This window comes from Canis lupus, chromosome 11 (assembly GCF_048164855.1).
Source record: "Canis lupus baileyi chromosome 11, mCanLup2.hap1, whole genome shotgun sequence".
NCBI classification, from domain to species: Eukaryota; Metazoa; Chordata; class Mammalia; order Carnivora; family Canidae; genus Canis; species Canis lupus.
Genome location: NC_132848.1, coordinates 35,023,540 through 35,036,392, shown reverse-complemented (window position 1 = coordinate 35,036,392; position 12,853 = coordinate 35,023,540). Strand labels below are relative to the sequence as shown.

Genomic DNA, 12,853 nt, shown 5'->3' with positions numbered 1-12,853 from the left:
TATTGCCTGTTCTCGTGTTTCCCCCTCCTAGTAGACTAAGAGCTTCTTGAGTGCACGGAACATGTTTACTCATCTAAGACTCCATAGCACTTGATACAGTACCTACTGCATATTCAGTGTTCAGTTATTGAATGAATGAATGAATGAATGAATGAATGAAGAGAATTACTGCCCATATGAAAAATAAAGGGTACCAGTGTCCCACGGGGTTGACCTTGGATTTGGAGCCACATAGAATGGTCAGTGTACTAGCTTGTGGGAATAACATCTCAGTAGATCCCTTAGAGGAAAGCTGATGTTTCACTCTGAACTCATGCTCTGTCTGCTTTTTTTTTTTTTCTTTTTTACTTTTTAAAACCAGAACGTTTATTTTGACTAATCGTTGAAATCCTTAAGATGAACTGGATGCTGCAACAGCTGCCCTCTTGGGCTTAGGTGTCGTTCCTTCACGGAATCCATGCCTGAATCTGCGGCATACAATTTTTAGGTGCCTCATTCGACTGGTCCCAGTGGTATTCCGTCTTTTAGCCTTGGCACTCCAGTTATACTTTCTCTTCCGCTTGGCAGGGTAGCCACACTTGCCGCAGGTGGACTTCTGAAGGTGGTAGGCCTTAGAGCCACAGCGGCGGCACAACGTGTGCGTCTTATTGCGATGCTTTCCGAACGATGATGTCCCCTTCGTCATCTTGTTTCCGCGGCAGACCCCAAAGAGCTACTTTACCAGTCATACTTAATTATGGCTTCATAATAGGATCACCTGGGGTGTTTAAACACAGATGCCTGAGCCCCATCTCAGACTGATTAAATCAGAATCTCCAGGAGCTGTGCCCAAGATCATTCTTTTCTTTTTCAAGCTCTCCAGGTGATTCTAAAATCACCCACGATTGAGAATCACTATGGTACACTGTTGCTTTTGAGATAACTAAATGGGCTTTTAAATGTGTCAGCTGTAAATGATTGAGCACGCAGTATAAATGCTTATTAACACCACGTTGTAATTATATCCACAAAGATCCCCCCCTTTTCTCTCTTTCTGTTGGATATCCTTTAAATAAAAGACTACAAATTTTACATCTTTATGAACAGAATTAGAACATTTGCCAACTGAGGAGAAGCAAAGTTATGAAATTCTGAGGTAATATTGCTCTGGTGTGGCAACCAGAGCTGCTGACAAATTACCCCTGCTCAAACGCTGGGTCTGAGGAAGCATTTCAGGATCACTATTCTTTATTTCATTCTCTGGTGCTTTTAAAAAAAAATCTACTCCTGTGTTCAGTATGCAATTTTTTTTTTTTTTAGCAAGTTCCACCTTATAAATTCTACCAAATACAGTTTTATAAGCAATGTGGTATAAAAAGCAGATTGTTTCTAGTGGGAAACCCTAGAACTGGGTCAAAAGTATAAGTGTGCACACTAGCATGCATGTGCATTTTGGGAAAGGCATGGCTCTAATCAGACACTCAGGGGACCCAGGACCCAAACATGTTTAATAAACAATGCCTTTGTCTAAATACCTTCTCTGCACAGAATTCAAGGTTGTGTGTGAGCTGGATTCTGTCTACCTCCCCAGTGTCATCTGCTACTACTCTCCCTCATTTTCTATGGACCAGCAATACAGATATGCTTGTAGCATCCAGAATGTGCCATATTCCCTCACTATTCTGGGTTTCTGTATGCGCCGTTTGCTGGGCCTGGAGTGATAGTCTGCCTTATATCTTCAGGTGTCATTTACAGAGCTCTTCATCTTAGACTGTCCTGGACAGTGTCTGCTCCCTCCACTCCTGTGCCTTCTAGCATTTGTTGTATTCTGCTCTAATTATTGGTTTACAGCTCTGTCTCCCCATCTGCACTATAAGCTCCTTCAGAGGTGTGCCTGTCTTTTCATTCATGCCTAGCTCCTAACTTAACATCTGCCATGTAGAATGCACACAAGGGATCAACAGCAATAGGACAAATATGTGGCCTTTTCACTTATAGGTGCTCTTGATCAAACTACAGAATGGATAAAAGAATCTGTCAATGAAGAACTACTTTCTCTCTCTGAGACTGCTTTAACTCCTGGGGCTGAAAACAGCTCTAAACCAAGCCTGAGCCCTACGCTGGTGCTAAATAACAGTTATTTAAAACTGTTACAGTGGGATTATCTGAAAAAGGAATTACCAGAGGTGAGTGGGTTTTTTCCTTCCCTCAAGTTTTCCATCATTTTAATTCTCAAGTTCTATCTGTGCATCAGTTGGTCTAGTGTTGCATGTGGTTTAATGACTTTCCTGGAATCAGATAGAAATGGGAGTTTGGATGTAACATTGCTTGTTTTATATTTTCATGGTATTGAGCTTCCCTTTCTATTTTTACATTTAAAATAAATATGCTAGACACTCATGACAGATGGAGCACGTCTTCAGGAACTGACAGAAAAGCTGAATCAATTGAAAATTATTGCCTGCCTGTCCCTAATTACCAACAACATGGTGGGTGCTCTTACAGAAGGCCTCCCTGAGCTTGCAAACAGGTTAAAAAGGATTTCAGCTGTTCTACTTGAAGGCATGAACAAAGAGTAAGTTCCAAGTGTTTATATCTGCTCATCCTCATATTAAGGCTCTGCGTGTGTTTCAGAGATTGTGAATAATCCTGGATGTCTGGATGTGATATTCAGGGCTGTACTTTAGAGAAGCCTATTTTATACCTTCTTTTTCTAGAATTTCTTTTAATATCTCTCTCTAAAGGTTTATATTTCCTTTCATAAGAAGGGAGAGGTCTTTTCCATGACAAGTCCCAGAGTGAGTATCATATTTCCACTTAGGATGGGCATGTGCAAGAGCTCTTATTTGGCAGTGCTGTGAAACAAACAAAACCAGAATTCCAAGCTATGTGTTTAGAAAGCCTTATCATGGAGGCTTTCCTATTCAGTTCTGATTCCATCATTTTTCTGCAATGAAGTATATACCAACTTTACTGATCCAGCCTGCTATCAAGTCTTTAGAAGTAGTGTCATCCTGTCCTTCAGTGATGTGACACAAGTCCAGTGAAGGTCTTGTTTTTGCTATATTCATTTCCAGTATCAAACCTTAGATCTCATTTAGATTTTGCATTTAGATCATCCTGTTGCAAATCCTGTGCAAGTCAGAAAATTCCTAATCTTAGTCAATGATCAGATGTTTTCATGGGTCTTATATGGGTCACCTCCTCTTGCTGTGTCCCCTTTCAGGTATTTTTAAGACCTTACATTGCTCATTCCTATCTTTGGAGTGAGTTGCATCTATTCTTCCATCTCTTTCCCATTATTCAGAAAACACATAAATTATTTGATAAAATCCTAGAATATTAAGAGCCAAGAGGAGCCTGAGTGATTATAGCATCCAAAGTTGTCAGAGAGAATGGGATTTGCCTTGGGGTGCACAGCGAGTAAAAGGGCAGTCCAAGGCCTGAGCCCTGGGCTGTGTCAAGGCCCTTCCTCTTCTACTGCTTCTGTGCTAATCAGCCAGGCTCATTTCCTTCACATTCCAGGACCCAAGACCTAGAATTAAAAGGAACTTTCTCTAGGTTTGCAGCTGGTCTTACCTTAGCATTTCCCCACATGGTAACTATTTCTTTCCAGAAATTTTTATTTATTAAACCTTTAGAGAACCCACAATGCTGCTAAGTATTAATATAAAGCATATAACAAAGTGGTTACTAAGAAGTCAAGCTTCAGGTCAGACAGATCAGGGTTTAAGTTCCAGCTCTGCTGTTAGCTTGTTAGGTACCCTTGAACAAATTCCCAAATCACTCTGGGCCTCATTCTCTCACTTGTAAGAAGGGATGATTGTGCTTACTTACAGATGTGGGAACTTAAGATGATTCACCATGAAGCACATAGTGCAGGTGTCTGGCACATGCTGCTTGCTAATAACTGGTTAGTTGTAAAATCTCTTCTTTATAGAGGCTCTGCCCCTCTGATTGCTTTATTGTTTTAATTTCCCATACCCACTCCTGTTCTCTCATCCTTTAATTCCCATTTTTGCAGAGTTATCTTTAAAGACTATTTCTGGATGGTAAGAGACATTTTTAATCATCATTCCCTAAAGGCGTGGACCCACCACATGCCCTTTCTGATCACGTCTTTTTCCTTACCTCTTAAATAACCCTCTGCCAATTGCTTTTCATAGTTTTCTGGGATTTTTTTAAAGTTTCTTGAAAGTAACAGTAGGAAGGAGCTTTTTTGATCATGACAGATCAAGAATTTTAGGTAATTTGTCACTATGGTATTAACATCTGAATATCTTCATTTCTTGTGGGTTTTTTTAACACACATTTCTTGTGGGTTTTTTATTTGAGGGAGAGGGAGATATCACAAGTGGGGGGAGGGGCAGAAGAAGAGTAAGAGAGAGAACTTCAAGCAGACTCCCTGCTCTGAGTACAGCACCTAGTGCAGGGCTTGATCCCAGGACCTTAGGATCATGACCTGAGCTGAAACCAAGAGTTGGTTGCTTAACTGACCCTGAGCCACCCAGGTGTCCCTTCATTTCTTGTTTTTGGTTGGTTTTATAGATTCACTGTTGAGGCATAAAGGAATTGATTCTTACTTCATTTTATAAGCATAGATTTGACAAAAAAAAAAAAAAAAAAAACTTGAATTAATTTGTTCAGACCAAAACGTTTATTTTAAGAAGTAAGTAGGTATTTTCCTTTCTGATGGTCCTGCATGAAAATGGAGTTGCAGACGTATTTTCGGGGACCATACTTTTCTGATTTTGCTTTCCTAACTAAACAGTACCTATGGAATTGAATGGTTTTAAGTATTTAAAAATCTGCTACACATAAGGGTTGGTGCTTGGGAGGAGTTACTATATTCTAAGTTCATGCTAATAGAGGTACTTACTGTCTTTGTAAATGAAAAGTGACAGACATTTGAAACAAGTTGGTATATTAAAAGATAGATATAAACTGCTGAACAAAAAAACCTATTCCTGATGCAGTTTTGTTTCATGTTTTTTTAGGACCTTTAACTTGAAGGAAGTCCTGAATTCCATTGGTGTTCAGACTTGTGTTGAGGTTAACAAAGCCCTGGTGGAGAGAGGTTTATCCACTTTAAATGCTGAGGTCCAAGCTAATCTTATAGGTCAATTTTCAAGCATGGAAGAGGAGGACAATCCTATCTGGTCCTTGATTGGTGAGTCATGTTTTTATTGGTTTCTGCTTCAATTCCAATTTGCTTTAACTTGCTGGTTTTGACTAGTGTCAAGTGTCAGTTGCATTTTAGTCTTAAACAGATTACCTGTTCTTTTTGGAGAATAAATATAAAAATATAAAGAAAGAAATTGTAAATTTCAAAGGTTTGAGACTCATTGCTTATTCTGTGTGTATATGTAATAATAGAGTAGGGGAATGTTCGAGGGCCCTCTGTCTTACTATCCAGCCAATAGATTTTTATGAAGAAAATATCATAATGCTATCAGTAATGTTAAAATCCTAGATCAGTGCAACAATCCAAACCCGCTGGCAGTAAGTTCACAGAAAATAGATACCAATTCTGCTGTGAGCAAGGCTCAGGGAGCTAAGGCCTTTTTCTCGGTCAGACTTAAAGAGACAATGAGTAAAGAGCCTGTGGAACTGGGGCACATGATGGTGGGCTTTTTTTGTATTTGGTTTCTAGGCAAGTGACCATCTCGGTGTCAAGTTATGTTGGTGAGTTGGGAAAATGGGGAATGCATCAGTTAGGACTCTTTCTATTACCTGTGACAGAACTGAACCAGCTTAAGCAAGAAGGAAGTGCATTTTCTCACATAACCAATAAGAGCAGAGCAGGACTGGCTCTATATGGCTTAGTTAGAGTTCAGTCTGTGTCACTGGCACTAGTTTCCCCACCTCTACTCTTCAACACTGCCTTCCTTTGGGCTGGCTGTCATCACAGATAGGCTCTTTTCTATCATGGCAAGACAGCTTCAGCTCCAGCCTGTATCTTTCCACATTGCAGTCAAGTGAAAAACAAGGTATTGGCTTTACTGTTAACCCAAATAATGACCCCAGAATTGAGCCTCATTGGCTCCAGTTGGCATGGCTGTAGGTCAAAACACATTCTTGAATCAGTCATGGTGGCCAGAGGGGAAGGAACTGGAGCTTGAGATGTATGTTCAGTTCCTGGAGCCAGAGTGAGTCTGCTTTCCCTGCAGCACCTGGTCTGAGAGAGAGGAGATGATTTCCCCCAGACCAAATTGGGGTGCTGTGGCCAGAAGGAGGGGGAGAGGGTGATGTGGGGCACAAAGCAAGTGTCTGCTGCAGAGAGTGAGGAATAAAGACCAGAAGGAGGAGAAGAGGAATGGGACCTATGGCTAATCTGCAAGTTTTCAATGTACAACACTGACTTCCCTAAGAGTACAAAGGCTTGTCATTATTTTTTTGAGGCTCTCACATAGTTTCTCTCATCCTTACCCCTGGGGACATGGAATGCTGGAGATTTAGGCCACTAAAAGCTCAAGGCTTTAACTGCTTCCCAGAAAGGAGTAGTGCCAGTGTGCAGCACTGTGGGCTTCTTAGAGGTGACCCTGGACGACAGTGACAAACACAGCATAGCTGCAGCCCCCTGGAACTAAGCCCTTCCCTGCATGCCTTCGCTGCCTACGCCTTTGTGTCCTCACAGCCTGTGGTCTCCAGCAGGGCAGCCCATACCTGGGAGGAGGAGGGGCAGACTGTCTGCAGTCTCTACCACACACCACTAGCCCCACTAGTGTGCAAGCCTCATGAGGATAGAATGCATGTTTCTCTGCTATATCCCTGTACCAGGCTGGACCCACAGCATGGCATTTAGTAAATACAGCCGACCCTTAAGCAATATGTGTTTGAACTGCTCAGGTCCCTTACATGCAGATTTTCTTTGATACAGTACTGTAAATGTGTTTTCTCTTCCTTATGATTTTCTTAATAACACTTTGTCTTCTCTAGCCTATTATAAGAATGAAATACATAAAATATGTGTTAATTAACTGCTTATGTTCTCAGTAAGGCTTCTGGTCAACAGTAGGCTATTAGTAGTCAGGCTTTTGGGGAGCCAAAAAGTTCTATGTAAGTTTTTGACTGTATGAGAGCAGTCAGTGCCCCTCACCTCCATGTTGTTCAAGGATCAACTGTATTTGTAGAAGGGGTGAGCACATCAGAGACTTAGCTGGGTAAGTAACTCATATAACCAGCTGGTTGCAGACTAGGGACTCTCAATGAGTCAGACTCCAGAGCTCATATTCTTAACTACTCCCAGTGGGCACTGTAGTCAGAACTGGAGCCCTGCTGTGGGTTGGCACGGTGGCAGGAGCATTCGGGTGTCTTCTGTGCCCTTGCTGTGGTTAAGGGAAATATTTGTAATTCAGAGGGAAGTTGGGATGCCCCACCTGGATGCACCACCCCATGGTGGCCTCTTAAAATCCCATAAAGCACTTTTTTTTTTTCACCCAGCTATTCCCAGTCCAACTTTCCTGCTCTTTTGCAAACTGAAAGCATTTTTAACCTCATTCAAAGTATCGTTGCCTAGAAACTCAAATGACTCACTTGAGTGGCCCTCCCGAACGACTCTGGAAGCCAAGGGCACGCCTTTGGCAGGGACTCAGTTTGGCTGCTCCTAACTGGACAAATGCTTCTGTCATTTTAGTCTTGGCCTAAAAACCGACTCGTCCACAGAGGAGACAGAACCACTTGTCAGCATAATAACAGTTTTGAAAGAGTTTCTTTCTTTAAACAATCTTGCAGGAAGGTGTTGGACCATATCTGTGATAAAAACAGACCTGGGCTCCAGAGAGTAGGCAACCAGTCTAACGGGAAATTTAGTACACAATTGACTCTTAATTTTCTGCTTGCAGAAGAGTTGGAGTAAATTAAGCTCTTAGAGGAACCCAGAGGCATAAGAAGGACCAGTTAGCCTTGGTTTTCTTTCCCTCTTTCTGGTACCCATAGTCTGCCACCTTTTGTTCTTGATGGATGTGCTGTTTATTTACAATGGGAGTATAACTCCCACTGTGTTCTTAGCCTTTTAAGATAACTAGAAAAGTTTTCTTTCAAACCAGCTTTTTTTCAAATGCATATGAGAAAACCAGGGGAAAATTATTTTTTAGATTACCTGCTTTGTAGATTATTTGTGTGCTTGTAGCTATCAGTTTTTTAAAAGTAATTTTCAATTGTATAAGTGATACATACACAAATGATTTCTTCTTGTTTCCATATTACAGGTGAGGCCAAGTTCTCTTTGCCCACCCCATTCCTCCCTGACTCTCTTGTTTTCAATTGGACGTAGTCACCTTTATTGAACTTTTTCATTCCATTCTTACTTCATTTCAGTTCAGTTCAGTGATGTGTCTTCCACATGTGAGGCCAGGGATATAAAGATAAAAAAAAAGACACAGCCCTCATCCTCAGGGAACTCCTTGTCTTAGAAGGGAGAAAGACACATGTTCTTAAGTAACAGTAATATGGCGTGATTGTCTGATGGATGTTAGGGAAAGCCACAGAAAGGAGGTAACTTTAGGTTTGTCATTGAAGGATCTTTTAGACTTTGGGCAGAGGTGAGGTGAGAGGGAAGGGTTGTCTCGCAAGAGAAAATAGTTGTGGCTAAGACAAGGACATGTGACATTGGGAACTTAGAGTTCTAGGTCAGATCTGGCTACAATGTGTGACTTTTGGGAGAAGTGTTTGAAGACCAGTGTTTCATTAATGTGATCATTGTCCATATCCTATGGACTGTGTTCTCCTTAGTAAACTTTTCTTTGTGAAGTTTCCATTTCCAAAGCCAAAGAAAGTCCTTGGGGCAGCATGGCCTATAGCGGGTCTGGCCTGTCCAGTAACTATTTGACCAATACTATCGCAACCTAATTTACTTATACATTTGCATCCTTTTATAAAGTTGCCTTACATGCAAATAGACTGAAGCAGGGAAGTAGGATGATGGAGAAAATGGCAAACTGGAGTGCCTGTTGGGGCAGCCCTCCTCAGTGCCTCCATTGTTGGCTGTAGGTAGGGTAACTGTATAATTTATTGTCCAAACCATGACACTTTTTAGAGCATTTTTGTTAATTATGCCAGGACAATAGGTGTAAACCCTGACTGTACTGGGAAAACCTGGATGTGTGGTTACTCTGGTCCTGAGGTAATTTGTGCCTCCAAGTTTGTCTGATCTCTAGATTTTTCAAGAGGAACAGGAAATTTGGATTTCAATGCAAAATCCCCTGATTTTAAATAGTTTCTATAAAAAAAAAAAAAACACACAAAACATTTTGTGGGACCAAACTGGCAGTACCAGTTTACAAACTCAACTTTCATGTACATAAATAAAAAAAATTATGGACACTAAGTGTTAAGTTTTTGTAAAAGAGTTCCTGTCCTACTCCAAAGGTGCTCTATGCTTTTTGTCTCTCAGCCATCGCTGCGTAACAAGGCACCTCACACTCCATCGCTTAAAAAAACACAAATCTTTAGTGTTGCTCATAAGTCCATGGGGGCACCTAGGTAGTTCATCTGGTCTTGCTGGACTCATACATGCATACGCAATCAGCTCTGCGTTGGCTAGGTAGCTCTGCTGACCTTTCCTGGTCTTTCTCGAGCGTTTGTAAGCTTTTTGGCTACAAGTTGGTCTAGGATGGCCTCACGTGGAACAGCCAGGCTTCCCTTAGTGTGGTCTCTCACCCCGCCCAGGCTTGTTCATGTGCAGTGGTGGGTAGAGAAAGCAGATGTGACCCACGGCACTTGGAGTCTCTGTATGCCACTAGCATACCGGCACTTCTGCCACCTTCTGTATCAGCCAAAACCAACCATGAGGCCAGCCCCAATTCAAGATATGGGGAGATAGTCTATAGCCTTTGATGGGAAGAGCTGCAAGGCAACCTCATAAAGGACATGGATACAGGGAGGGCAGAAAATTGGGAATATTATGGCAATTCACCCGCTGTAATTATTATTCTCATTTGCTTTTTAAAAATCATGTTCTTTAATAATGGGACAGATTAAAAGATATCTTATTTTTTTCCTCAGATAAACGAATCCAACTATACATGAAAAGCCTACTTTGTCTTCCAAGTCCTCAAAAATGCATGCCTCCCATGCCAGGAGGCCTTGCTGTCATTCAACAGGAGTTGGAAGAGCTAGGCTCTCAATTTGCAAACATTGTGAATCTCAACAAACAAGTGTATGGACCATTTTATGCAAATATACTTCGAAAGCTGCTCTTCGGCGAGGAAGCCGTGGGAAAGGCAGATGCTTCATCTTCTGACTAAAGAGGAACTGACATTGGATGCAAGGTTGAAAATCCAGCACTTTGGTACCCAGTCTGTTTCCACCAGTGGCATTACAGATATGGCACATTCTCAGTCCTGTTCGTGGTGCAGTGTTAGCTTGAATTTGTATAATCCAGTAATATTAACGTTGCAGAAAACATGCACATTGTATACACCCTATTCATGCATCATTTTCAAATTCAAAAGAGATGTTTTTAATGGACAGAAAGTAATTTGTAATTAATTATATTACCTATATAATATTTGTAAATGTTTTCATAAGCATTCATATATGGCTTATTCATCAACCTTAAGGAGTTGTATTTCCTCACTTGTCACTATCAAATCTAATGATTTTTAATTTTGGTACAACTTCTTAAAGGGTTGGAAGTCATGAGAGTAACCAAGGGGATTTATGTTCTCAATAAATGATGTGAAGTAAGCATAATTGTATTTGAAATGTACAATTAAATATTAATGTGTAATAGAAACTTACATAGTAAGTCTTCAAATTCCACAAATGTACCAAATCACATTTTATATTACCAATTGTCAGTATTTGTCTAGAACTTAAATTTATTAAAAATATTTTAAAGCTTTATACAAATTTTAGATAAAACTTCTAGTGTTTATTTAGTGAAAATAGGAAAAAAAAAAATCCCATCTAAAATTTTATCCCAGAGGTTGGTTTCTGCCTGAAACTTACCCTGCTCTCTGAGAGAAACAACTTTTGCACAAATATCTTAGTGAATGTCCTTGCATTTCTCAGGCCTTGCTTGGTAAGGTTTATGTAAGATTTTGATATTTTTACATAAGGCAGGAGTGGTTTGAATTGATTTATTTATAAGAAGGGAAGCTAATAACAAAACCAGATCCCCAGGAGATCCCCATTCTCAATGGAGTTCACATCTGAAAAAGAATTAGTTGAACTTTGAATTTTTTTAACCATATAACTTGCTAGCAGATGCCCCCTGTGCTGACTAAATTCTTACCCCGCTGTTGACAAGATGCTCTTCTAAGTATCACTATCATCTGACATTCTTGAGCATTAAAGCAAAACTTTGCCAAGCTGGCAGTGGTTGTCATCAGGATTTTAGAGAAATCTGCTTGTCCTGGAATTACATACTTCTCTTGAAATGTTAAGGGAAGCACTACAGTCTAGAAAGTACTTCATTCCCATAAAACACATTTTGATTATTTTGTACCCTAAGCATCGAATCTTTAGTACTCTGGTAAGGAAGAGTGGGCAGGAAGTAAAAAGGAGTACTCCTTTCTTCCTTAGCAACTTTTCCTCACTATGACTCCCACCATTATGGTGCTACTTAATTATTTGATAAAGTTCTAGGAAATGATTGTGCGAATAAAGTGTCTCCAATCTTTACATTTTGAAGGGATCTGCCAAAATTTGCGGAACTTTTGAAAGTCTTTTTTTTTTTTTTTTTCTCAGAATGACCAATATATAAATCAGCCATTCTATCTATCTGAGCAGCTGTGTATACATAGAATTTTCCTGAAGAGCACATCACTGGTCTTACCCATTTTCTCTCTCTCTTCCTGTATTTCCTGTCTGCCCGTGTTGTCCTGTGCGTAGAAACTATAAGGTGCTGAAGATTTTTGTTTTCATTTTTTTCTCTTCAGTTGAAGTAGTTTTCAACTGTGTTCACTTTGGAGCATAGGTAGCAGGGAGGGTCTGACATGGAAAAGTAATATGTAGTGTGACTTCTTGTTGCTTTCTGATGTAAACTGTATGCTTAATGGGAAGACCAGGTGGTGTACTTTTTTATCAGTAGTTTGGAATCCAGCTGGTATCCTTATATATATATACTTGATTATACTGCATTTGCAAACAGGAAAACAATGTGCAGACATTTTTAAAAAATACATTTAAAATGAAGGGCATTCTGCTGCTTTTTCTTTTTTTCTTTTTTTTTTTCTTAAGTCCCAAAGTAAATCTCAACATCTCAAGTCTGCATTTAGGCAACCGCATTTATTACTATTTTAAAAGCATATCCCTTAGCATTTTTTTCATTTGTTTTTGGGTTTTTCATTTTGTTCTACTTAAATGTTTACTTCTACTTTTGAGGTTTTCTTAACATGGTCTTATTTTGTAATGTCAATTTTATTAGGCACCAAACACACGTTTTCATTCTTCTGCTAAAACATGTATTGTGTGCACTAGTTAAATTTTAAAACATTAAAAGTTATTATCAAGATAGCCAGTGTCTCTTTGTTTTCTAAACCACCTTTGGGTAGCTCAGGGCTGGGATATTGTACAGCCTTTATTGTAGTTGTTCTAGAATGGTTCTTCTGGTGATTGTCAGAGCCTTATAGAGATCAGGTCATGTTCACTCACACAGTCAGACAATCAGTCAACAAATACCTACTGAGCATATACTATACGCCCAGGAGTATCCTAAGTATTGTGATACATAGTGACTCGACAGACACTGTCCTCAAGCTTATAACCTAGGAAGAAGGACAAACTTGTGAACAATCACAACAAAGTGTAATAAAGGCCATAAAACAAGTACACATAGTGTGCTATGGGGAATACCATCAAATTCTATTTCATGGAGATCGTTCTTGAACTACAATAGGAAGGATGGGCTGGAATTGTCAAAAGCCTA

The 12,853-nt window shown here is 40.0% G+C and overlaps 1 protein-coding gene and 1 pseudogene across 4 annotated transcripts in view; one reads left to right on the top strand and one right to left on the bottom strand.

Moving 5' to 3' along the window:
- TCP11L2 (t-complex 11 like 2) overlaps window positions 1–12,441 on the top strand; it is a 38,576-nt gene extending 26,135 nt beyond the window's left edge. For 3 of the 4 annotated variants that reach the window (XM_072844252.1, XM_072844251.1, XM_072844254.1), the window contains 4 exons: window positions 1,978–2,165; window positions 2,373–2,554; window positions 4,977–5,149; window positions 9,985–12,441. In XM_072844252.1, the coding sequence (XP_072700353.1) occupies window positions 1,978–2,165; window positions 2,373–2,554; window positions 4,977–5,149; window positions 9,985–10,226 (785 nt within the window). In that variant the 3' untranslated portion in view covers window positions 10,227–12,441. The remainder of the gene's footprint in view (window positions 1–1,977; window positions 2,166–2,372; window positions 2,555–4,976; window positions 5,150–9,984) is intronic. The other variant, XR_012039362.1, reaches the window with a different exon arrangement.
- On the bottom strand, window positions 335–707 carry LOC140642978 (large ribosomal subunit protein eL37 pseudogene; annotated as a pseudogene).
- Window positions 12,442–12,853: the final 412 nt, after the last annotated feature.